The sequence below is a fragment of the Diabrotica virgifera genome, chromosome 8 (genome assembly GCF_917563875.1).
Source record: "Diabrotica virgifera virgifera chromosome 8, PGI_DIABVI_V3a".
NCBI classification, from domain to species: Eukaryota; Metazoa; Arthropoda; class Insecta; order Coleoptera; family Chrysomelidae; genus Diabrotica; species Diabrotica virgifera.
Window position 1 is genome coordinate 73,572,994 of NC_065450.1, and position 27,169 is coordinate 73,600,162.

Here is a 27,169-nt window from a genome sequence, read left to right on the forward strand (position 1 = left end):
CTTCGCCAAATTCCATTTTCTTTTGTGCCCTTACATATGTGTCGCAAGATTTTTCTTTCAAAGGTGGCTAGCAATGTTTCCTCTCTTTTAGTGAGTGTCCAGGTTTCTGAGCCGTATGTGAGTACCGGTCTTATTAGGGTTTTGTATATTTGGCATTTTGTTTTCCTTGCGACGTTGTCTGATCTTAGTTGCCGAATTAAGCCATGATAACTTTTATTGGCAATAAATATTCGCCTCTTCACTTCCTCTGCTACGTTATTATCAGATGTGACTAGGGATCCCAAGTATGTAAAGTTTTTTACCCCCTCAATGTTGTATTCTCCTATTGTTATATTTTGTGGCTGCCTTATTTCTGTGTTTTTACTTACCTGCATATATTTTGTTTTGTTCTGGTTGATTTTCAGGCCACTATTTTGTGCAGCTCGTTCTATTTGATTGAATGCCTCTATCATTTCTCTTCTTGATCTTGCGATTATGTCAACATCATCTGCAAATGCTAGTATTTGCACGCTTTTATTAATTATTGTTCCTCGAGTATTGACTGTTGTGTCCCTCATTATTTTCTCGAGTACAATGTTGAACAAGATGCATGATAGAGCGTCTCCCTGGCGTAGTCCCTTTTTCACATCTATTGTTTCCGTTAGTTCGTTTTGTATCCGGATTTTACTTTCTACTTTTAGAGATTCTTTTATCAGTTCTATTAGTTGTGTTGGTATATTAAATTCTTTCATTGCTTTTATTAAGAATTCTCGGTTTATATTGTCATATGCGCTTTCGAAGTCTATGAAGAGATGATGTGTGTCGATGTTATGTTCACTTGTTTTTTCAAGGATCTGTCGCAGAACAAATATCTGGTCTATTGTTGACTTCTGTCTACAGAAGCCACTTTGGTACCTGCCAACTATTTTTTCAGCGTGTGGTCTAAGTCTTTCATAAATGACGTTGGACATTATTTTGTATGCTGCATTCAGCAGCGTGATTCCACGGTAGTTTCCACATTCCAACTGATTCCCTTTTTTATGTAATGGTACAATAATACCACTATTCCACTCCGCTGGTAGCTGTTTATTTGACCATATCTTTGTTATCAATACATGTATTGTTTTCTGTAGTGCGTCTCCTCCTTCCTTCAGTAATTCCGATGCTACTTGATCCGATCCCGGTGATTTATTGTTCTTTAATTTGTCTACTGCTGTTCTAATCTCGGCTATTGTTGGTGGACTCTTTTCTCTGTTGTCTGCTTGGTCTAATGGTATATCAGGGTTCGTCTCACTCCCATCTCCTTCAAGCTTTTCCGTAAAATGTTCTGTCCATCTTCTTAGTATCTCTTGCTGTTCTGTCAATATATTACCTTCCTTATCTCTACACATCGTCGTTCTCGGTTTGAAGTCTTTTCTGCTTTTGTTCAGTTTCTGATAAAATTTTCTTGTCTCTGTCGATCTACTTAGTTCTTGCAGTTCCTGAAGTTCTTTGTTCATATATTCTCTCTTTTTTCTTCGGTGAGTTTTCTTTTCTTCTCTGCGTAGTTGTTTATATTCTTCCTCTGCTTGTCGGGTTCTGTGCCCCTGTTGCATCAGTAAATATGCTCTGTTTTTTCTGTCTGTTATAATCTGACATTCTTCGTCAAACCAGTCATTCGTTCTTGTTCTTCTTTCTTTACCTTCTATGCCTAACACTTCTTTAGCTGTCTCTTTTATTATTTCTCTGCACTCTTCCCACTCCTTATTTGGGTTTTCATGTTTTGGTCTGTTTTCTAGTTTGATGCTTATCTTTTCTTTATACTCTTTATTTTTGTTTGTTTCTTTGAGTCCTTCTACCTTGTATCGTTCATGTTTAGAGCCTCTTTCCTTTTTGATGTTTGAAATTCTAGCCCTTACTCTACTTTCGACCAGGTAATGATCAGAATCCGCATTTGCCCCTCTTCTGGTGCGGACGTTTATTATATTCGATTGGTGTCTCGAGTCTACAATAACATGATCTATCATATTTACTGTCATTCCATCTAGGGACTTCCAGGTACCTAGGGACTTGTGTATATCTTTGCGAGCGAAGTATGTGCTAGCAATCACCATGTTACTTTACTCTTGGACGAAATTCATATTTTTTAACATACCTCGTATAGAATTGATAAAAGTTTATATATTATGATTGCATCTTACATTTTAGACCATATAAAGCTGTTTGTAAAAAATAACTTTTTTCGTAAAATTAATAATAAAATACTTATAGATATTTGTAATAAAATGATGTTGGGTATCCGTAATTTAAAAAAAATTGCATTTTTTTCACTTAGGATGATGTAATAAAATGCATGCGTCCCAAAACATAGTTTATTTAATTCTTAACAACTTTTCATAATAACAATTTTCGATGTTGTGAAATCTAAAGGTACTTTACATACAATTTTTTTGACATACCTCGTATAACATAGACTATGCAGAGCATTTTATAAAGAATATTTTTTTCGTAAAATTGATAAGAAAAAAGTTTCCCATATGGTTCCAAGTTACGCAGACATACTGTACCTATATATAAAAGCTCATTTTTTTAAAATTTTCCAATTAACGTCACATTCGGATTCAGCATAATCAAAAACAAAATATGTAGAAACATTTTTGATCAAGGTAAAGTGATGAATTCATATTTCTAAAATATAAAAAGAGCTTTTATTGTTTAAACAATGAATAAACACTTAACGGCTATAGCTGCGAGAAGAACTTTTTAATATAACATATTTATAAATCAACAAAAAAGGTTTTGGAAAAATATACGCTTTTTAATAGAAAATATAGAAGTTAATAGAAAAGAAATACGAAGCACTCGATTACAATACATATGAACTAGTGGTGGCCGACACCAGTTGCTCAGTCTAATAGTGTCCTTATAACATAATGCCCCCATGCCCCGGCTTGGTGGCGCCACCAGACCCGGTTACCCGGCTGGTGGAATGGTTCGGCCACCAGATCAACAACAATTTCTGGTGGCACCAGTTGCCGTAGTCTAATAGGTCTCATTTACTTAAATGCCCCGTGACGTCATGAGTCACTGGTGGAGCAACTTGATGGCGTCACCAGTTGCCTAATATAATAGCGGCCTAAAGAATGTGTTACCCTTCTTAAATCGAGCTGTTCTGGGAAGGTGTTCTATTATTTTGTCCTATATTAAATTAAATATGAAATGGCTCAGTGAATCGCCTTGACGGATTCCTGTATTTATAACTAGGTCTTCTGTTATCAAATGTCCTACTCCTATTTTTGTTTTACATTGTTTGGTAATATCGTGTACTAGGTTAATTAGCCTGTGGTTTAGCCCTTTTTTCCCCATTATTTGTAGCACGTCCTTTAATCGGACTCTATCAAAAGCCTTAGTCATATCGACGAAACACATAATATGCAGGTTTATTAAATTCTATGGATTTTTCCGCTATCTGTCTGATAACAAATTAATATTGCATCAATGGTAGATCTATTTTTCCGGAAACCTTGTTGTTTTTCCTGTATGGTCATAGCTTCGATTTCTTCCAGTACCTATATCTTTTGTGAATGCTTTGAGAGTGCTGTTAAGCAGTGTTAATTTAATTAACAAGTGAATTTGCTAACTGAAGTTGAGATGCTAATTACTATTGTAATGTAAGCATCCAACCTCCGGAAAAAAGCAACCCCACGTGTCGTGGGGAATCCAGTGTTGCCTGATGTTAAATCCAAGAATATTTTAAACATCACTTTAATTTTAACACAATAATGTAAACATTTCATAACTACATATATAATATTTAAAGGGTTTTTATCCACTTATCTTGGTAGCTCAAGCACGTCTTTAACCTGTAAAAAGCACTGATGATGGAATTGTTATTCCGAATATAGTCTGTGATGCAGCCCTTTAAGGGATTTTAATAAAAATATATTTTTGTGATCAAGAGTATAAAGCCAGCTACAGGAATTTAATTTTCTAATGGATTTTTTAATTTATAATGCTTTTGTTCAAAATAAGGCTAATGGAACTGATAAGCATTGTCCAGGAAGTCGAAAGAAACGTAGATTCTGTCCGATCAGCGAAAGACGAACGTGTAAGAGAAATAAGAAATGCTGTTGAGTTTATGATAACGAGACTTGATACACAACTGAAAAGCAAACTTTTAACATTAATGGGCCAAAAAGATTCTCTCACACAGGTAAATATATTGTATTACTTACTTACTTACTGAAATAAGAAGGTAATAATGCAAAAATTACTATCCTACTGTTTATAACTTCGTCGTACGGTCAACTTTGACCGGTTATATCTCAGGAGCCCCTAATCGCAATTAAACTTTTTTTCCTTTAAAAGAAGCGTCCTGCCACGTCCTTTTCAATACCGTTTTCTAAACTTAATTTATTCTAATAGTTGCCGAGATATTCTATTTGTTTATAGGACAAAACATTATTTATAATTTAAAAATATCCCTGAGGCGGCTAAATAGTCCAATTCCAATTCAGTAAAGTACGTTAAGGCTGTATGACACTATGCATTTTCTTTTCATCAGGCATTATTTCTAATATCGTTTCTGATATTAGAAAGTTATATACATTTTCTTGTATCGTTTCTTGTACGTACATTTGTGCCCTGTATGACACTATGCAAGTTCTTGTATCGAAAATTGGGTTTACTGTAAAGATACCGAAATCATTAGACCGAAAGCAGTAGACCGAACTCATTAGACCGAAAAGCACTTTACCGAAACCTCACTAGGCCGAAGAGCAGAAGACCGAAAAGCAGTTCTTTTTACTTGTCGCAGTAAAAGAGATAAGACTAATGAAATTACAACTAAATGTTCTTTGGATGGTTATTATAAACAGTTAAAATGGTGTTAACGTCACTCTACCCTTAATTTATTTTTACCTTCACTAATTTGTTTAACGGATGAAATTTTTTTCATATCAGACTGTACAGAGTAACAATTTACACAGTCTATATATAAAATAGTACAAAAAAAATACAATAAACCAAAAGACAGATATACAAAATCTTAGCATAATGTACTTTAATCTTTTTTAATTTATGTACCATTTCGGTCTAATGCTGTTCGGTCTACTGAGGTTTCGGTAAAGTGCTTTTCGGTCTAATGAGTTCGGTCTACTGCTTTCGGTCTAATGATTTCGGTCTAATTGTCGTGTACCCGAAAATTGTATGGAATTCGGCACGTGATTGGTCGAAATTCTGTGTCACGTTACATTGGTATGGTAGTACTGCGTCTACAGCTGATTTTTATAATATTTATAAACTTTTAAAAACTTATAAATTTAACATTTTAATGTTAACCAGAATTTTTGCGTTGACTCTTTGAGGTTGATTATTCGTGTTTTTATTTTGTTTTGATATTTGTGCTAAATATGTGCATTAGAATTATCTTCAGTTTAATCCAAATTAGGAATTATTGTATTTTTCTCTATTAAAAAATTATGCAACACAACGAAAGCCAAAGTTATAGTTGGTTATAGTTTCAGCTTTACTAGGAGCTAAATATATGGTTATTAATAGAACAGTACCTACTGTACTGGACTACGTAGTCCATATATTAAGTATCAATAAAAGATTTATAAATAATACCTACAAAAACACAAATAAATTCATCAAGACCTAAATCATATGACATTATGTCGCCTGCCGCCATTATGACATTTAGATGTTTTACCAGCGGGTTATACGTTTTTGCTCTTTGCGCAGAAATTGGCGCAGTTCGTGTACAAGAATCTGTGTCTGGCACAAATTCTTGTATCGTTTCTGATATTGTTTCTTGTAACTGTGTATGACACTATACATTTTTTTGACATATCAGAAACGATATTAGAAATGATACAAGAAAATGCATAGTGTCATACAGCCTTTAGATAAGTACAGTGTCTTTTTATATAAAAATTATAATTATTCTGATGTATCATAATTATTATGGTTATTGTCACTGGTAAATTGTCACTTAACAATTTAATTGTTGCTAAACTATTCGTTCAATTTTCACTGGCTTCTGAAAATATAATACACTCACCGGCACAAAAAACCGCCACCCCAAAAAATGGGTCATTTTTAATGTCTTGTATTTCCTAAACCTGATGTCCGATTTAAGTAATTTTTTTAATATGTTATAGCCTTATTCTTTACCAATATCGCTGTAATAATATTGTTGCTAGTAGGTACATTGTCATTGTACACAGGGTGTACGAATCAAACTGTGTTTTTTTTCTCAAACTTTGGAACACCCTGTGGAATGTTCTAGCTTTTATAAAATTCTGAAATTAAAACCCAACTATAGCTTCAGGTTTTCTTAATATTATGTTTTTTGTTTCATTCGCTTATGTTGGATAATAAAAAAGTTAGGCACTTTAACAACTACCCCTGTTTTTCGTCAATATAGGGTGTTTTTAAATAAGTACGGCAAACTTTAAGGGGTAATTCTGCATGATAAAATAATGACAATTTGTTTTATAAACGTATACGGCAAACTTTAAGGGGTAATTCTGCATGATAAAATAATGACAATTTGTTTTATAAACGTATGCCCGCAAATGCTTTGTTTCCGAGATAGGAGGTGTTGTAATTGTTCTTACAAACTGACGATTTATTTATTGCTCTAAAACGGTTTGTGATATGCAAATAAAATTTGGTAGATTTTAAGAGGTAGTTATTGTGCATTTTTTGGCATACAATTAATAATTTTATATTCACCATTGACGTGCATATGGGATATATCTAAAATGTTTATACCCGTATGCACGCCTATGGTGAATATAAAATTCTTAATTGTATGCCAAAAAATGCGTAATAACTACCTCTTAAAATCTACCAAATTTCATTTACATATCACAAACCGTTTTAGAGCAATAAATAAATCGTCAGTTTGTAAGAACAATTTCAACACCCCCTATCTCGGAAACGAAGCATTTATGGGCATACGTTTTATAAAGCAAACTGTCATTATTTTATCATGCAGAATTACCCCTTAAAGTTTGCCGTACTTATTTAAAAACACCCAGTATTGACGAAAAACAGGGGTAGTTGTTAAAGTGCCTAACTTTTTTATTATACAACATAAGCGAATGAAACAAAAAACATAATGTTAAGAAAACCTGAGGTTATAGTTGGGTTTTAATTTCAGTATTTTATAAAAGCTAGAACATTCCACAGGGTGTTCCAAAGTTTGAGAAAAAAACACAATTTGATTCGTACACCCTGTATACAATGACAATGTACCTGTCTAGCAACAACATTATTACAGCGATATTGTTAAAGAATAAGGCTATAACATATTATAAGAATTACTTAAATCGGACATCAGGTTTAGGAAATACAAGACATTAAAAATGACCCATTTTTTGGGGTGGCGGTTTTTTGTGCCGGTGAGTGTATATACCAAATAAGCTTTTATATTACCAAGTTATTCAATTATTGATAAATAATTAATTACCTAACAATTTAGTTGAAAATAAAAATATTTTCTCGGAAAAACCCGGATTTTCGGTGAGATTTCAAATTTTAAGAGATAGTTATTGCGCATTTTTTGACATACAATTAAAAATTTTATATTCACCACTGGCGTGCATACGGGTAATATGACCCGTATGTACGCCAATGGTGAATATAAAATTCTAAATTGTATGTCAAAAATGCGCAATAACTACTTCTTAAAACCTACCAAATTTCATTTGCATATCTCAGCCGGTTTTAGGGCAATAAAGAAATCGTCAGTTTATAAGAAAAAATTCAACATCCCGTATCTCGGAAACGAAGCATTTGCAGACATATATTTATACAGGAAACGGTCATTATTTTTTCATGCAGAATTACCCCTTAAAGTTTGTCGAACTTATTTAGAAACACCCTGTATTGATGAAGAACATGACTAGTTGTTAATGTACCTAACTTTTTTATTATCCAACATAAGCGAATGAATCAAAAAACAGAATGTTAAGAAAACCTGAGGCTATAGTTGGGTTTTAATTTCAGTATCTTATAAATGCTAGAATATTCTACATTCTACAGTGTGTGGTGAGCGTTGAGAAAAAAACACAGTTTGATTAGTAAACCCGGTATAGAATGACAGTTTACCTGTCTAGAAACAATATTATTACAGCTATATTGTTAAAGAATAAGGCTATAACACATTCAAAAAATCACCTAAATCGGACAACAGGTTTAGGAAATTCGAGACATAAAAAATGACCCATTTTGTGGGGTGCCTGTTTTCCCTGACGCAATCCCTGTGTAGCAGTAGCACATACAATCCGAAGATTCGATTCCAGCAATAAAATTGCTGATAAATAACTTTTCCTTGTTTTTTTTTGTAATTCGCCCAGGGCCCAGAGTAATGTATTGTCCGACAAAAAAAAACGTACACACTTTAGATATATTTGTTTAGGAAACAGAACAATTAGAACATCTCTTAAATGAAATAGAACTTCAGCTACATACGTCTTCAAAATCAGAATTAATATTAAAAAGTGAAGATCTGTCCAAGATGGTCAGTACTATAAGGAAAAAACCAATGACAAGTTTCGTTACAGCTCCTGTGCCAGCCGAGTTTCAAAGGTAAATCTATTTTATAACTACGCTTTCAGTCAGGAAATCCTTCAACTTCCTGGTCCGGATTAGTTGTAGCAATCCACACCTTTCGCTGTTCCCATGATGTTATTCCCCCTTTCGATTTTGGTTGTTTTTATTGTGGTTAACTAACAGCTCTTTTTATTTTTGCATTCTCAAAAAAACACCCTATTAGTAACGTGGTCGGTATAAGATACCTCCAGGATTCGACGATAAAACCACGTTTCGAAAGCATCAATTTTCTTACAGGAAGCGTATGTGAGAGTCCACGTCTCAACTCCGTACAACAGTATAGGAAAGATATAACATTGTAGTAACCTGATTTTTATGGCTATTAACACATCATGATATTACTCCAGGGAAATAAGGTTTTTGTCGGGACACTTGAGCAGCCAGGTTGCAAATGGATTTTTTGGCTACTATATACCTAATACATTATAAATACAAAAATGCCCGTCACAGTTCGGACGAGAAACTTAGTTATTAACAAATAAGGGTCAAAAATGGCAGTTTTTTCATTTAAATCGCTACAGGTAAAAATAGGGTAATTATATATATTATTTAGAGTAATCTTATTTTAGAAGATCAGCCAAGGTTTAAAATGGCTCTTTTTGAATTTTAGTCCGATCATTTTTTGCGTCGGAAAAATGGCAATATAAGACTAAAATTTTAAAAATAAAAAATGTGGTATAACTTTTGCGAAAATGGCCTTAAGACTTTCATATATAGTTAATATATAGTTTCGTGCCATTGATTGTTTTTAATTAATCAAACAGTAAGTCTTTTTTGGATCTACTACATACATTAGTTTAATTAACAACTTCAAAAAAACATAAACCTGCACCTCATTAGAAGAATGTCTTCAAAATCTCTGTGCTTATATTGCAATAATTTGTTAATGGAGATCGATAGCCAGGTCTCTTGTCTAAGTTGCAACAAATTATGCCATAAAAGATGTGCTCGATCAGAATTAAATGGTTGCAATGAAACATCCGTATCATTTGAGAACTGGCATTGTAATACCTGTAGAGCCTCTCCGAATAACATTACTCTTCAGAATGAGCCATCTATGTCTTCAGCCTCGCTACTCAGCAACCATCAGTTTGATTTACTTATGGACAAATTATCCATTCTCACAAATTCTGTGACAGAATTAAATAACAAGTTTTCTACACAATCACAAATGCTTGAAAACTGCATGAAGGATGTATCCGCTCTTCGTGATGAAAATAATCTTCTTCGTGAAAAAGTTAGTTCCTTGGAAAAACTAGTGAACTCTACAACTCCGTCACAAGATGATATATATTACGAAACTACTCAGCGTTTGAAGCGGGAAAAGAACGTCCTACTCCTAGGAATTCCTGAAAGATCACCCGAAGATGACGCTCGCATAATTAAAGAAGTAATTACGCACTTATCTCCGAATTCTGCGAATTGTATCCAGTCCGGCTATCGTCTTGGAAAAAATACTAATAATAACAAACCTCGTCTTTATCGTGTTATTTTTGGGACTCCTAAGGCTGCATTGGACGTTTTGAGAAACAAGAAGAATATTTCTCGTAATTTATATCCTACAGTTAAGATAATCTCTGATATGACACCTAAACAGCGTCAACATCTAAATGATTTACGTGCAGAACTAGAGTTACGATTAAAAACTGAAACAAATCTCACTATTAAATATGTTTATGGAGTTCCGCAAATCGTTCAAATACTATCCAACAAAAGAGTTCGCGAGGAAGAGTCTTCACCTAATCGAGAGTCTGGCCTAAAAGTTGTAAAACCTGCCTCCTCGAAATCTGAATAGCAATCAGTACACATTGTTTTTTGGAACTCACAAGGAATTAATAGTGTTAATGACTTTTTAAGTGATTTCAATGATATACCCATTCTTTGTTTATCGGAAACATGGGTTATTACCGAAAATATAAAATTTTCAAATTATTTATCTACTTACTCATGTGCCAGTTCAGTTGCCATAAAAGAAAAATCCTTGGGTAGGGCTAGCGGTGGTCTATCAATTTTTTGTAATCCCAACCTTTCTTCTGTTTGTATTGATAAATCACCTTGGTGGATCTTTTGTTTAATATCTAGCAATAATTATAAATTTGTAGTCTGTAACGTTTATTTTAAACCTAGTCTAAGTATTGAATATTTATTGTCACTATTTCAGGAGGTGTTATCTAATATTTTAGAGAAATTTAATGATACACCTATAATTATTGGAGGAGACTTTAACTCCCGTGTTTCACACAATGACGTATCCCCTCCTGAAATATTTGAAAACACAAATTTTTTTGACGAGAGACAAAGTTTAGATACTGTAATTAATGCAAAAGGTAGATGCCTTCTTGATTTCATGAATTTTAACGGGTTCTGTCTGTTAAATGGTAGGTGTATTTCTGATCGGCCTGCAAAATTTACTTTCGTCGGCCCTATGGGCAAGAGTACAATAGATTTAGTCTGGGTAAATAACTCACATTTGCACTTTGTTAATGATGTTTACGTAAATACAACGTGTACTTTATCAGACCACTTTCCTGTTTCATGCTTTATAACTCAAACGTATCTTTCACCTATGAAAGAAACTATAATAAAAAATAAAACTATTTTTAAGTTAAATGAATCTTTAGTTTTGTCTTATAAACTAAACATGCAAAATTCGGCGGGGGTGCACATAATTCATGATGTCGAAATGGCAAACAAAAACCTGTTGGATAATATTTATAAAACAGCTGATAATCTTGGGCTGTCAAAAAGTATAATCGCTCCTAACAGACCTAATAAACACAAACCGTGGTATGATTGTCAATGTAGAGATCTAAAGAAATCAGTTAAAAGTAAACTCAAAATTTGTCAACAAAACAATTTCTCAAATCAAACTAAAAACGAATACTTAATTATTAAAGCAGAGTATAAAAAATTATTAAAAGTAAAAAAAACTGAATTTCAACAAAATATTATTGGTAATATTTCCAACTCTACTGATTCAAAAACTTTTTGGTTTCATATTAAAAGAGCTCGAAATATTTCAAATAGTTACATATCTTTACCTGCTGCAACATGGGAAACATTCTACTCTGAAATTATGGGAGCCGGGATAGTGGACACAACCCTCTATTTCGATGCGAGGAATCCGTATTTTGATAATCCTATTACCACCAATGAAATTTACTTAGCTTTAAATTCCTGTCAAAACAACAAAGCTCCAGGATCTGATAATATTCCCTATGAGTTTTACAAATACTTACCAAATAACTGGATCTTATACCTTAACTCATTTTTCAATACTATCTTCAACACTTCCACTTTTCCTAATAGTTGGTCGAAAATTACTCTAAAAATGCTCCACAAAAAAGGTCCCTCTAACGATCCTTCCAATTACAGGGGAATTGCTTTAGTAAACTGCATTACTAAAGTATTCATGCAAATTATTTTGAACCGTTTAGTCAATTGGGTAGAATCGTTTAATATACTTCCCGAATCCCAATCTGGTTTTCGTAAAGAACGTGGTTGTTACGATAATGTCTATACTCTTACATCCATCATTCAATTTCGTCTCCGATTTAAAAAGCGCAAGCTATTTGTATTGTTTGTTGACTTTAAGCGGGCTTTTGATTGCATTAACCACGCGTTGCTCTGGTCTAAACTTTTTGCTTTAGGTATTAGCTCTAAAATTGTACTTCTACTTAAATCTTTCTATTCTAATGCTACCTTTAGGGTTAATGCTGACGAGCAATATACTAAATCGTTTAACATTTGTGAGGGCGTGTTACAGGGAGAAGTCCTCAGTCCCTTGTTATTTGCGTTATTTCTTGCAGACATCGAAGATTTTTTTAAAAGCCGCGGAGCAGAAGGCATCAATGTTAATAACGTAAATGAAATTCTTATGCTTTTATACGCTGACGATTTGGTAATATTAGGTCACTCGGAGATCGATATATCAAAAAAATTAAAAATGTTGGAGGATTACTGCAAACAAAACAAACTTACTGTCAATACTGCTAAAACTAAAATTATGTGTTTCTCTAGGGGTCCTTATAACTTAAAAAATAATATTAAATTCACTTTCAATCAATATCCCATTCTATTAACTAACACCTATAATTACCTTGGAGTGACTTTTGCCTCTTCGTCTCTATTCCGTGAAATGGCAGATGTGAGTAATGCGAAAGCTAAACAAGCAACTGGAGCACTTATACCTGTTCTAGCTAAACTTAAAATTGACTGCATGCAAACGAGGCTACAACTTTTTGATGCATTAGTAACAAGTACAATCTCCAATTGTATTTCTGTATGGGCACTCCGTTATGTAGATGTTCTCGAACAAGTTCAAGTACAATTCCTAAAACGAATTCTTATGCTTCCCATATCCACACCCGGTTACATAGTCAGAGTAGAATGCGGCAGAGTCAAACTCTTGTATAATATATTCAAGTGGACACTAAACTGGTTAAAGAAAATTTATATGATGGACGATTCCCGTTACCCCAAAATGTGCTTTTTTCGTCAACTACAACTGATGGAGACCGATAGCAGGTATAACTGGGCAGCGCAGGTAAAATCACTTTTTACTTTTATTGATGCTGAACCTATTTGGAATAATCTCTCCCTTCATTCCCTACAACTGAATAGAAAAGCCTTGTTAATCAAATTTAAAAATAAGCTCTCTGAATTAGATATTTCTCTTTGTCAGCAATCCAATTTTCTCCCCTTATATAAACACCTAGCTCTTTCCGAATTAAGTCAAAAATACTTATGCCTAAAAATGCCCATCCAGATTACAAGAACTATTGCACAGCTTCGATTATGTAATTCATTCTGCTTAACGTTCACTTATAAGGATTCTACATATAAAATTAATCCTAATGAAATCTGTACTATTTGTAACAATAAGGAGTTAGAAACAATTGAACATATACTTTTTGATTGTCCAATATATTCTTGTATGAAACAATCATCCATTAATTATATAGCCGATATTGATACTGTAACTCATACCTTAAATAACATTACAGTATATTCAGCTAAAATAATAGCTGGCTATATCTGGAATGTTCTAAAACTTAGGTCTTTCATCATAAATGAATAGTTAAATACGTAAATTATACTTTGTATCTTTAATTAATTCTTATATAACTCGTTGTTTTTTTTTTTTTTTTTTTATTTATTTCTTTCTTTTGTTTATCCCTAAAATAAACATATTGTGTGTTTCTTGGGATGAAGAAAAGGAACGAAATATTTGTTCTCACCCTTTCCATAAAATTGTAAAATTTTAAAAGGAAATAAATGTATCTATCTATCTATCTATCTATCTATCTATCTATCTATATTTCATTAAAAGTTGAGTCAAATATTCCATATAACGCACAAAAAATTTTAAGACGATTCGTCAATTAGTTTAAATTTTATTCAATTTGTTTATCGCAAAGAGCTTTTTTTTCGCAATGTTATTGTTCAGAAAATAATAATGACATAGCAATTCTGTGGAAATCACACGCAATGTGATTGCAATGCAAAATAAGAATAGTTATGTTTTCAAAGTGTTGAAAAAAATCATTAAAAAGTCGTTTTTATCTCTCCGAAAAAAGTTTACAAAAATAGAGTCATTTTTGGCTTATAAATAATTTGAATAGCTTTGTTAATATTGACTATATAGTAAATATACTTTAGAATTTAAAAAGCTGGTATTTTTACACGAATTTTCAGAAAAAAACTTTTTGCCTAGGTTAATTCGGCTCAAAGTTAGCCACTTTTATTATTTAATTCGCGGTTACTTTTATATACATCAAATTCTCCTGTAACAGTGTTAGTTACCATACTACTCCGAAACGGCTTGGCCGATTTTTATGAAATTTTACACGTATATCCTATAGGAGGAGAGGAGGTCTTAATCTATTTTTTATACCCATAAGTTATAAGGGGGGTTGCATCCCTGACATTTTTTTTTATTTTTTTGGACAAAATTATCTACCTTAATTTTATATGATGTAGAAATAAAAAATACATACAACCCTTAATTTTCACTCTTTTATCACCAACCCCTATTTGTTAACAGCCATCTATATATTTACATCTATAAAATTCTCCTGTCATAGTGTTACTTTCCATACTCCTCCGAGACCGCTTGACCGATTTTTATGTAATTATATATGTATATTCGGTACGTCTTAGAATCGGTCGTAATCTACATCGGTTTTATATCCCTGAGTGATAAGGGGAGTTCCCCCTAACATTTTGTAATGTTAGGTGGGGATGTGTGTACATAACGTACTCTATAAACAACGAGTACATACAAATTTAAAAAATTATGATCAAAATCCATCAACAAGCTCCGGCGATATAAATCGCAGCATATGTTTGCAGAATCAGTTTCATTTTTTCAGTGCACGGATTTTAATAATTCCTCTCCACCGACCACGAATTAATTCCGTTCGGACGCCATTTTTAAAACTTTATTAACCACTCTGTTGTAGTTCAAAGTTTAGTCAAACTTTTACACATAAACTATATATCTTCAACTTCAAAATAGCTCTAGTTAGGTTGCTTAATTGTTATAAACAAAGTAGCCGTCAATTAAATAAAACCTAGCCGAAAAATTTTTATTTGAAAATTCGTATAAAAATACCAGTTTTTCAAATCTTATTGTAGTTTTAGCCTACAGTCAATATTAACAAAGTTATTCAAATTGTTTATAAGCCAAAAATGACTCTATTTTAGTAAAATGTTTTCCGAGTGATAAAAATGACTTTTTAATGATTTTTTTTTAAATACTTTGAAAATATGACTATTTTACTTTCACGCTATTTTCACAGAATTGCTATATCATTATTATTTTCTGAACAATAACATGAAAAAAAAGCTCTTTGCGATAAACAAATTGAATAAAATTTAAAATAATTGACCAATCGTCCTAAAAATTTTTGTGCATTGTGTGAACTATTTGACTCAACTTTTCATGCAATATGAAAGTCTTAAATTCATTTTCGCAAAAGTTATAGCAAATTTTTTATTTTCGAAATTTTAGTTTTATTTTGCAATATCCGAAGCAACAAATGATCGGACCAAAATTCAAAAAGCGCTATTTTAAACCTTGGCTTATCTACTAAAAGAAAAATATTCTAAATAAGATATTTAATTACCATATTTTTACCTGTAGCGATTTAAACGAAAAAACTTCCATTCTTGACCCTTATTTGTTAATAACTAAGTTTCTCGTCCGAACTGTGACGGGCATTTTTGTATTTATAATGTATTAGGTATATAGTACCCAAAAAACCCATTTGCAAAATGACTGATCAAGTGTCCCGAACATGGTATATTTTTGCCTTATTTCCCTGGTGTATATCTGAATAGTGCTTTCTTTACACTAAATTTTTTGATTTCTAGCGAATAGTCTCAATTTTCAATTGACGTTCGTACCCAGGTAGATGTATTTTTTTACTCTTTCTATTTGTTGACCTTTCACACTGATACATCCAAATTGCTGTTACTTCTTAAAGATCATCATAGATTTTGTTTTCTTAATGTTTAGTGAAAGTCCATATCTCTGACTTACTTAACTTACTAACATAACTGTTAGCGAATACCATCGTGTCGTCCGCATATCTTACATTATTAATACCTTCTTAGTCGAGGCATTGAAGCACAAAAAAAGGCCTTACTGTCGATTTTCGGCGCAGTAAGACGGATTTTAATGCAGTTTGGTGCGTTGGATTTGTAAGAATGTCAGGAAATTTTGTGAACTAATGTAATGAATAAGAAATCTGAAATTGCGTTTGTGCATAAGAAAAATGCATTTCAAAAGTGCGTTTTGAAATAGGCAATTATTATAAATTTGCAACTCGTAAATTTTCTTACTCGGGGGTTTTTGAGGTCGCTGAAAACGAATATGAGGTCGGCGAGACTGTGCAAACTACGTAGTGCCTGCAGCGGGTGTAATAAACGTCTTCCTCTGGAGTATTGTGGTAATTTATCATATAATTGGCTTAAACTCATTACTCGGGGGTTTTTGAGGTCGCTGAAAATGAATATGAGGTCGGCGAGAGTGTGCAAACTACCTGGTGCCTGCAGCAGGTGTAATTAACGTCTTCCTCTGGACTATTATGGTAATTTGTTAAATAATTGGCCCAAACTTGTTACTTGGGGGTCTTTGGGTCACTGAAAATAAATATCGCAACGACTAAATTCTAATTTCATAGGATATTATAAAAAAACATGATTATTATGTTGGCAGTATTGATACATTCTTGACTAATTTCATGTAGGATTTATTGCCTTTCTCTCTCACACGTTTGTATACACTAATATAACGGTTTCACTGTAAGCAAAACAGAACACGTTTTTTTTTATTTTGTTTTCCTGTTATTTTATATATTTATTTAAATAATTTATTACAAAGAAGTGTAAAAAATACTTTTTTTTTATTTAAATTAACGTGTCTCAGCAACGCAGGCCATTGACACGGTTACAAAAGCAAGGTTTACAAAATGTTTAAATTACAAGAATTAAGAAAATTAAGAATTTAAATTAAGAAATTACAATATCAGCAAAATGATAAAAAACAACATTTATATGGCGTAGTATAACCGAGAGTCTTTGAGAAACATTATCACATTATTAACGTTACTATTATCACTAAGAGTGGTGGTTTGGTCTTCATCCAGTTTATGTTGTCTTCGGGTGTTCGTGTATAGCTGGCACTCAACTAGTATGTGTTTGACGGTGACACGAGTGTTGCAGGTATGACACCAAAGAGGATTTCCCTGGCTCATTAGGTAACCATGTGTCAGACGGCAATGTTCAATTCTTAGTCTTCTCATGACAACTTTGTCCCTTCTACAAGGTGCTGGTATTTTTAAGGCAGGTATTCTGGGTTGAATATTATGGAGTTTTGAGTTTGTTCTATTCCAGAGGTTTTGCCAGACTCTCAAGCACATTTGGTTTACTGTATGTTGTACCCCTTAATGAAATTATTGACCACGGCTGCCAACTTCTTTTGGCTATGTACAATGCCCCGATAAGTTTCAGGAAACCGAATATTCCTGAGCAGTTTAAACTGAGTAATATCCAATTAGCTGAAACTTACCGATACAGCATGTACTTAATGGCTTTTGCCAAAAATAAAAAGATTGTCATTGGAAAAATTCTTTCATCTGTTGATGCATTTACCCAGCATTTAAAAAGGGTATATTTACAAACATAAATTTGGCTGCATGGAGAGGACAGTAACATGAACCCAACCGATTGGGGATGGGAATTACAAAATAATGTATTGATTATATGAATGTTGAATATATGACTCAGCCACCTGGTCCTCCAAACATTTTAAATTTAATATTCTGTAGTTGTAAGTCAGTACTGCGGCAACTCATGCGGGTGCAGGAAGCATGGGTTAGTTTGTAATTTAGCCTGCAAAAATTGTGCAGGCTCTGATTGCACAAATATTGCATTGGACTCGAGAAAGGAAGTCAATAAAGAAGAAGAAGATGATAATGATGAAGAAAATGAATTTTAAAGATACATTATGATAAATTTTGTATAATGAACTTTTTTAACCATAAATATATTATAATAATAAAAATTTATGTTTATTTATAATAAAATACCACCCTTTTCGATCACTATAGTTACATCGAAGAAAATAGATTACCCCAAAAAACCCCGAGTAACGAGTTTAAACTAATTACATGATAAATTACCATAATACCGTCTTCAGAGGAAGACGTTTATTACACCCGCTACAGGCACCAGGTACTTTGCACACTCTCGCCGACCTCATATTCATTTTCAGCGACCCTAAAAACCCCCCGAGTTACAAGTTTGGGCCAATTATTTAACAAATTGCCATAATACTCCAGAGGAAAACGTTTATTACACCCGCTGCAGGCACCAGGTAGTTTGCACACTCTCGCCGACCTCATATTCGTTTTCAGCGACCCCAAAAACCCCCCGAGTAAGAAAATTTACCGAGTTGCAAATTTATAATAATTGACTATTTCAAAATGCACTTTTGAAATGCATTTTGCTTATGCACAAATGCAATTTGAGATTTCTTATTCATTAAATTAGTTCACAAAATTTCATGACATTCTCACGAATCCAACGCACCAATCCGCATTAAAATCCGTCTTACTGCAAAAAAATCGACACTTCAATCCTTCAATGCCTCGACTATCTCAGTTAATTCCAATTCCAGCTTCACCATCATCTACTGCTGCTTGAAAGATTTCCTCAGAGTATATGTTGAACAGCAGTGGTTATAGTCTACATTCTACATCTCTGTCGGATCCCACGTTTAATTTTAATATCGTCGGATTCTCCTGTCTTTGTACAGACAAACGATGTTTGATTCCAGTAAAGATTGCTAATAATTCTTAGATCACAGGTGTTTATTCCAATATTTGTTTGTCGTGCGTTACCGTATCAAAATAATTCTTATTCAAATCTGTTTTAACCTTTTACCCATTTAGCGAAATAGTACCTTCATACGACACTAGTACCTATGTAATGTACCCCTTTTCACAACTTCAAAGAAAATCAGATCCAGTTTACTCCAACCCACTACACAGCAATGGATTATGTTGGAGACTCAAAGTGTATCCTGAAGGAAATGGTGTGGTGAGAGGAAATTATCTATCAGTCTTCCTAGAGTTAACTGCAGGTAAGTTAGTTTCTTTTAAAAACTAAAAAAAAATAAGAAACGCTTTTCTTTAGTTATGAGTGACTAAAATTAAAAATATAAAAAATCAACTAAAAAGCAAAACATTAAAAAAAATCAAAATCGAAGGATTATTCGAAAAAACTGTCAGACAGATTAAAATATACTTACAAAAATCTCACACATTCGTTAAAAAAACTGAAAAAATCTCACATTCGTTAAAGAAAAGCGTGGGGCGAAAACCGTTTATTCGATGAAGACGCGCCACGCTTTTCTTTGACGAACGTGTTAGATTTTTTCAATTTTTTAACAAATGTGTGAGACTTTTGTACAGTTGAGTCCCTGAATCTTTACCCGTGCGTCATCATTTAAAGCATACGAAATAAGTCGATGATAAGTCGGAAATTGAAATTTACTAAACGCAACAGCAAGTCACTTACTGTCACTTTCTGTTGCGTTTAGTAAATTTAAATGTCCGACTTATCATCGACTTGTTTCGTATGCTTTAAAACTTTAAATTATAACGCACGGGTAAAGATTCAGGGACTCAATTGTGTATTTAATCTAACAGTTTTTTTCGAATAATCCTTCGAGTTTGATTCTTTTTTTTGGGTTTTTAGTTGATTTTTTATAAGATTTTTAATTTTAGTTATTCGTAACTAAAGAAAAGCGATTCTTAAAAAAATTTCCATATTTTTATTTTTTACTTTTTAGTCTTACACTTTTCAAACATTAAAATATAACGTCATGTTTAAAAAAAAAGTATGTATATGATAGATACATTTTTTGCATTTATTTCAACATTTGATACATACATTGTACATTTTCTGTAATTTCTTCATATATTTCTTAAATCAAAATCATTATTTACACCTATTACAGTTTTCGCAATCTTTCCATCTCTTCTAATGCTTTACTATTGCACGGTGTAGACCCTGTTAATTTCTCACGAATTACGAATTCTAATGTTAATTGTAGCACGAAACGTCTCTACCGGTGGTTTTTCTAAGACTACGTTAAAACAGGAATTTTTGAATTCGAATTTTGGTTGAAGTTTTGTTTCGTATCGTATTGAAATTTCACACGAATAAGCGCCGATGTTTATATAAACAAAGATATGAGCGTTCAAAATCGTCGCCGCTTTAAAAATGATGTACAACATAAAAAGTAGTCGGAATCTACAAAAAATTTGAAACTTTATTGTTTATTTATGAAGCATAACGTAAACAATTAACGTACAAAGTGAAATTATCTATAGTTCATATAATTAGCTACAATCTGTAAAAGTTTCAAGTTTCTACATTGTAAAAAACAAGAGAATTGAAGCATTTTCCAATAAAATCGTTTGTTTTTTATTTAAACAATTAATATTCATAAAAAAAATTTTATTGACTATTCGTGTATTGTTCCCGCAAATGTATATGTGTGCAAATTTTCATTCATTAGCATTGAAGAAAAGGCAGTCAAATTAACGTCTAAAGATTTGACCCAAACGATTGAACTAAAGAAAAGCGTTTAATAAAAATACAATCTTTTTTATAAGCTTTATTTTTCTTCATTACACATTTTTACATACAATAAAATAAAACGTTTTGTTTTTGAATTATTCGTAAAAAATCATTGGAAAACATGCTTTTTGCGAAAAGTATACTTTTTCAAGTGCGAATAATTCAAAAAATAATGATCTAGCGAAAAAATTATGACTTTTTTGTTTAAAATTTGATTCTCTATCAATTCCCGGGTTCTTTGAGTGTAAAAATTTTATCGAGATGGTGTGCCAACTACCCCAGCATACATCGATACCATATAGTAGCTTTATTTGACTAATTTCCTACCAACTAACTGTAAAAATTTCAGACAAATCGGTGCACAAAAAATTTGGAGGGAAAATTCTACATCAACTGGACTAAATTATAATAATGCAAAAATAATACACTGGCGGGCAAAAAATTTAGGTCACTAGGAATATATATACACGTTTGATGCCTTGAATTTCCTAAACCTGTTGTCCGATTTGAGTGATTTTTTTAGTATCTTATAGCTTTATTATTTAAGAATCTAAATGTATTAATATTGTTGCTAGACAGGTAAATGTCATTTTATACCGGGTGTAACAATCATACTGTGTTTTTTCCTTAAAGTTCAGAACACTCTGTAGAATATTATAGCATAGATAAAATATTGAAATTAAAACCCAATTGTAGCCTTAGGCTTTCTTAACATTTTCTTCTTTGATCCATTTGCTTATGTTGGATAATAAAAAAGTTAGGTACTTTAACAACTAGCCATGTTCTTCATCAATAAAGGGTGTTTCTAAATAAGTGCGACAAACTTTATGGGTAATTCTGCATGAAAAAATAATGACTGTTTGCTTTATAAAGATATGTCCACAAATGCTTCGTTTCCGAGATACGGGATGTTGAATTTTTTTCTTACAAACTGAAAGTTTATTTGTTGCTCTAAATCGGGTTGAGATATGCAAATGAAATTTGGTAGGTTTTAAAAGGTGGTTATTGCGCATTTTTTGACATACAAATAAGAATTTTATATTCACCATTGGCGTGCATACGGGTATAAATATTTTAGATACATCCCGTATGCACGCCAATGGTGAATATAAAATTCTTAATTGTATGTCAAAAATGTTCAATAACTACCTCTTAAAACCCACCAAATTTCAGTTGCATATCTCAACGGGTTTTAGAGCAACAAATAAACCGTGAGTTTGTAACAAAAAATTCAACATCCCGTATCTCGGAAATGAAGCATTTGTGGACATATGTTTATAAAGCAAACGGTCATTATTTTTTCATACAGAATTACCCCTTTAAGTTTGTCGCACTTATTTAGAAACATCCTGTATTGATGAAGAACGTGCCTAGTTGTTAAAGTACCTAACTTTTTCATTATCCCACATAAGCAAATGGATCAAAGAAGAAAATGTTAAGAAAGCCTAATGCTACAATTGGGTTTTAATTTCAATATTTTATCTATGCTATAATATTCCACAGAGTGTTCCGAACTTTAAGGAAAAAACACAGTATGATTGTTACACCCGGTATAAAATGACATTTATCTGTCTAGCAAGAATATTAATACATTGAGATTCTTAAATAATAAAGCTATAAAATACTAAAAAAATCACTAAAATCGGACAACAGGTTTAGGAAATTAAAGGCATCAAACGTGTATAATTCCCCTAGTGACCTAAATTTTTTGCCCGCCAGTGTATAACCAGTTAAAAAATAATACTTATAACGTATGCGTTATTAACTGCTTCCGTTCCTGTGCAAACTTCTGGAACGTAGTTTACAACACCATGGGGGATGTGGTATATGGACTTCTCGATTTTCAGCTGGCTTGATAGTCCGTTCTTTAACGGTAAAATATTGCAAAACCTCTAAATTTTAAAGAACCGCTTGGATTGACATGAAATTTGGCATACACATAGCTAACAAGTCAAAGAAAAAAAGTGATATTGTGCCGATATGTGCTTTTGCCCTGGGGGTGGTCGTGGCCAAATATTCGTCCAAAGAAAGTCAGGAAATCGATAAACTGGCTAATTTTAAGTAAATTTTGTTCTATAGAGTTTTTTCCCTAAGTCAATACTTTTCGAGTTATTTGGCAGTGAATATGTTCATATTTTCAACAAAATAACCACGCTTTTAGACGGTTTTTCGCAAATAACTCAAATAGTAAGTATTTTGTCGAAAAAACATTCTTAGCAACAATATAGCCTGTAAAAAATTTTAAAAAATGGTGTACATTTCACGTCTCTACACCTAGTAGAAGCAGAGTTATAGCTAATGAAAAATAGGTTCATATTCGTCAAATTCCAAATGGAATACTTTAACGTGAAATAACCAAAAATGAAGCACATTTCGGGGAAAACTCATTACAACTTATTTAAAGTGTTTAAAAAAAGCTTCATTTTTGTTTTATAAAAAAAATTCTAGCATCAAAATTAAACAAGTTACTCTCAAAATAAAGTTAGTCCCTTTTGGTTTTGGTAAAAAAATCGAGAAAATCACCCCCTAATTAGTATCTTAAATAAACTTAATCGTTACGACTTCACAAGTTTCTTGACTCGTGTATATATTGTCTATATGATCTGTAAGTTTCATCGGTTCAAAGTCCTTATTATTGAAAGGGCTGTAGTTAAAAGGGGTTGAACGAGTCACTGATCACGAATGTATGCAAATTTAGAAACACCAAATCTCAATCAATTTTTATCTAACAGAAAAACAAAAAAATACATGATATTCAGAAAAGCAAATCTGACTTTTTTTGTTTTCGAGATTTTTGGTATCTCTAACAGTTTTTAAGTTATTTTGAAAAAAAGCATATTTTTCAAAATTAAAATTTTTAAAAATTTTACTTTGAAACCAAATTTTTTCAAAAATAAGCACTTTAAATCGATGAAACTTACAGATCATATAAACACAACATAAGTAAAATAATTTGTGGAGCGGTAACGATTAATTTAATTTAAGTTGCTAATTAGGGGGTGGTCTTCCCGATTTTTTTTTGCAAAAACAAAAGGGACCAACTTTATTTTGAGCGTAACTTGCTTAAATTTAAAGCTAGAAACTTTTTGTAAAAACAGAAATAAAGCTTTTTTTAAACACTTTAAAAAAGTTATAATGGGTTTTTCCCAAAAAGTGCTTAATTTTTTGGATATTTTACGTCGAAATATTCTATTTGAAATTTGGTGAATATGAATCTATTTTTCATTGGCTATAACTCTGGTTTTACGAGATCCAGAGACCTAACGCTTACACCATTTTTTTACTTTTTTATAGGCTATATTTTTGCTAGGAACATTTTTTTCGAGAAAATACTTACTTTTTGAGTTATTTGCGAAAAACCGTCTAAAAATGAGGTTATTTTGTTGAAAAATGAACATATTCACTCGCAAATAACTCGAAAAGTGTTGACTTGGCGAAAAAGCTCTATAGAACAAAAATTACTTAAAATTAGTCAGTTTACCCATTTCCGGACTTATTTTGGACATATATTTTTTCACCCCCAAGAGGGGGTGAAAGTCACCCCCAGGGCAAAAGCACACATCGGCACAATATCACTTTTTTTCTTTGACATGTAAGCTATACGTTTGCCAAATTTCATGTCAATCCAAGCGGTTCTTTAAAATTTAGAGCAAAAACCGTGAAAGAATGGACTATGACACAAAGTGATAAAGGGATACTGAGTGGCCGACACGTTAGTAGAGACTTCCTTGACCATTTTAAATGCATATTTGATGTTGCAGCGGTTAAAAACTATGTACTGATGATTGTTGAATAAAGAAAGTGTAGCTTCGTGTTCAAATAATGAGAAGAGATCACTACTTTTAGACTTGGTGCACCAGGTGGCAATCGCTCTAGACCCATCGTAGTAATGACCTTTAAAAAAGTATGTTTTTTCTAAAAATGGTTGGTATATATTTATGTTCAAATCAATTAAATATACACTCACTAACGTAGCATTGTGTTCACGTAACTTTTCTTTTAATACCTTAACTGCACCAGACTGCTTGAGACACCCGAAATCAGTAGTTTCAAATGTAGATACAAAGACGTCTCTAGTTTTCGTTTTACAGCAGAATTATTATTTAATAAACGTTTTTTAATTTAGAAAATCTCATTTCAAGAACAAGTATTTTCAAAAAGTTGTCTGGCAAACGCATCTAGAATGCGTTTTTTCTCAAAAAAGTCGTTGTTTTTTGCTAATGTTAATAAAAACAATGACGCAGAAAAAATTTCAATACCTAGAGATGATATTGTCCTTTTCATGAGCATTTTTCAGTGCGTAACAAATGATAGGAAAAAGGGGTAAGTCCTTGATAATACACATTTATGACATTTATTCTAACATGACATTTTAGTTACATCTGACAGTCGTCACATTTTATTTTCAATTTCGAATAAAAACAAATCAAATGTGTTTCTTGCATTTATAAAATGGTATTTTCTTTGATTTGTATAGGGTGAGGCAGATAACTGGCCTACTAGAAATATCTCGAGTACTAAAGGCAACAGAATCATGAAAATTGGAATAAAGGGGTTTTGAGGGATGATCTATTAAATGAAAATATTTTCATCTCTTTGCAACTTCCGGTTATACCGTAGTACTTTTTTTAGTTTATAAGTATTACCTATACCTAACTGCTTTAATTTGTGAGTTATTGGTGATTCAAACTAAACATTAATTGCAAAAAAATACGTAAAATTTTATTAGGTTGGCCATGAAAATATTCAATCACAAACAATGTTTCAGAAATAAATACATATTAATCCAGACCGATCCTTAAAATTACCAATAATGGATTAGCTATCAAAATAGCTACGTAGTTAAGATTGTTGGTGCGACTAACAATTAAGCACAAATTAAAGCAGTTAGGTATAGGGAATGCTTAAGAAATAAAAAAGTACCATAAAATATCATTTCATTACAATACTAAAATACAGGGTGTTCCATTTAAGAAAACTCAGAAAATACTCATTCCGAGTTTCGACCAACCCTGTATACTAAAATTAAAAATTTAGCTATACTAATGATTCTTCACAATAGTAGACTATATTAAAAATCATTTGAAGGTAAGTAGAGTTTTAGTTGTCAAACTACTACAATTCTACAGGGTGTGAATATTGCTACGAAATTAATAAACAAACATAATTATCTTTTAAAATACCCTGTATAACATTACAAATCCTCATATTTTAAGAAAGAAGACATCGAAGAGAATCCAAAAATGTAAAAATATACAGGATGTCCCATTAAAAAAAACGAAGTTATAAGCAACTTCCGGTATAACCGGAAGTTGCAAAGGGATGAAAATATTTTCATTTAATAGATCATCCTTCAAAACCCCTGTATTCCAATTTTCATGATTCTGTTGCTTTTAGTTCTCGAGATATTTCTAATAGGCCAGTTATCTGCCTCACCCTGTATAGTCTTATAAATTATACAGATTATATTTGTAATATTATTATCTAATTAAAACATTTTTTTTATTATGGCCCCATCTATCGACAACTAGAATAACTAGAATAAATGTTATAAATGTCACCGACGAAATGTAATCACCGACGTGCCTTTTTTTCTGTCACATACAATTTAATGCGTTAGAAAGAAACCGAAAAACTGTGACGCACTGAAAGATGATCATGAGAAAAAGAATACGCGTAATTTCTATTGACTTCACGACTTTTTCGACTGCGTTTCATGATTTTATGGTATTCGCATTACAAAATAATACCCTAAACCTAGGTACATACTTTTGTTGTGTTTTACGCTATTATTCATCAAGTTTATCAAGTGCATATACAGTGGCGTAGCTGACAGGCCCGCAAGGCGGGGGGCCCCGACGTTAGGAGGGGCCCCTTAAAGCCTTCAAGCTTAATATTTCTACTTTCTTTAATAGGCTATTGATTATATTCAAAATAAGATAGCTTAAAGGAACTACAACGTTAACGGGGTTTTATTATTTCATATGGTCAATGAATCTCTATATGTGAAAAAACCGCGGAGTGCTACCATTTAAAGGGGTGCGTTTTTGAGAAATGGGTGAATTAGTCCCTGGTCACAGGTTACATTAGGGTGAGTTCTATGCACTTTTGGTAGAAACACGTCTACAGAAAAATTGTTCCTGGTTAAATTTTCTATCTAAATATCACTTTTTAAAGTCGATGGTACCTTTTTTTACAAAAATATGTTCAAAAGAATCAGCACAAAGAAACCCAAAAGAAAGAAATTTTGTTTTTTGTCCCATAACTTTTGTCCACGAGGATATAGGTATAGACATTGCTTTACAGAAAAAAAACCTACATATTTCTTCTTTAAAATGTTGCTTAGTAGAGGTAATTAGGATCTACAGTTTTCGAAATATGATTTTTCAAAGTTCGCCACTCACAGAAATTTTCGGCAATTTTCCTTGTT

At 32.4% G+C, this 27,169-nt stretch overlaps 2 protein-coding genes across 3 annotated transcripts in view; one reads left to right on the top strand and one right to left on the bottom strand.

Moving 5' to 3' along the window:
* The window catches only part of LOC126889777 (tRNA N6-adenosine threonylcarbamoyltransferase, mitochondrial), a 96,689-nt gene that overhangs the window by 30,260 nt on the left and 39,260 nt on the right, over window positions 1-27,169 (bottom strand). The window lies entirely within an intron of this gene.
* Window positions 1-27,169, top strand: part of LOC126889776 (E3 ubiquitin-protein ligase TRIM37-like) — a 68,734-nt gene that overhangs the window by 13,620 nt on the left and 27,945 nt on the right. For both annotated transcript variants that reach the window (XM_050658365.1, XM_050658366.1), the window contains 3 exons: window positions 3,991-4,171; window positions 8,390-8,559; window positions 19,044-19,234. In XM_050658365.1, the coding sequence (XP_050514322.1) occupies window positions 3,991-4,171; window positions 8,390-8,559; window positions 19,044-19,234 (542 nt within the window). The remainder of the gene's footprint in view (window positions 1-3,990; window positions 4,172-8,389; window positions 8,560-19,043; window positions 19,235-27,169) is intronic.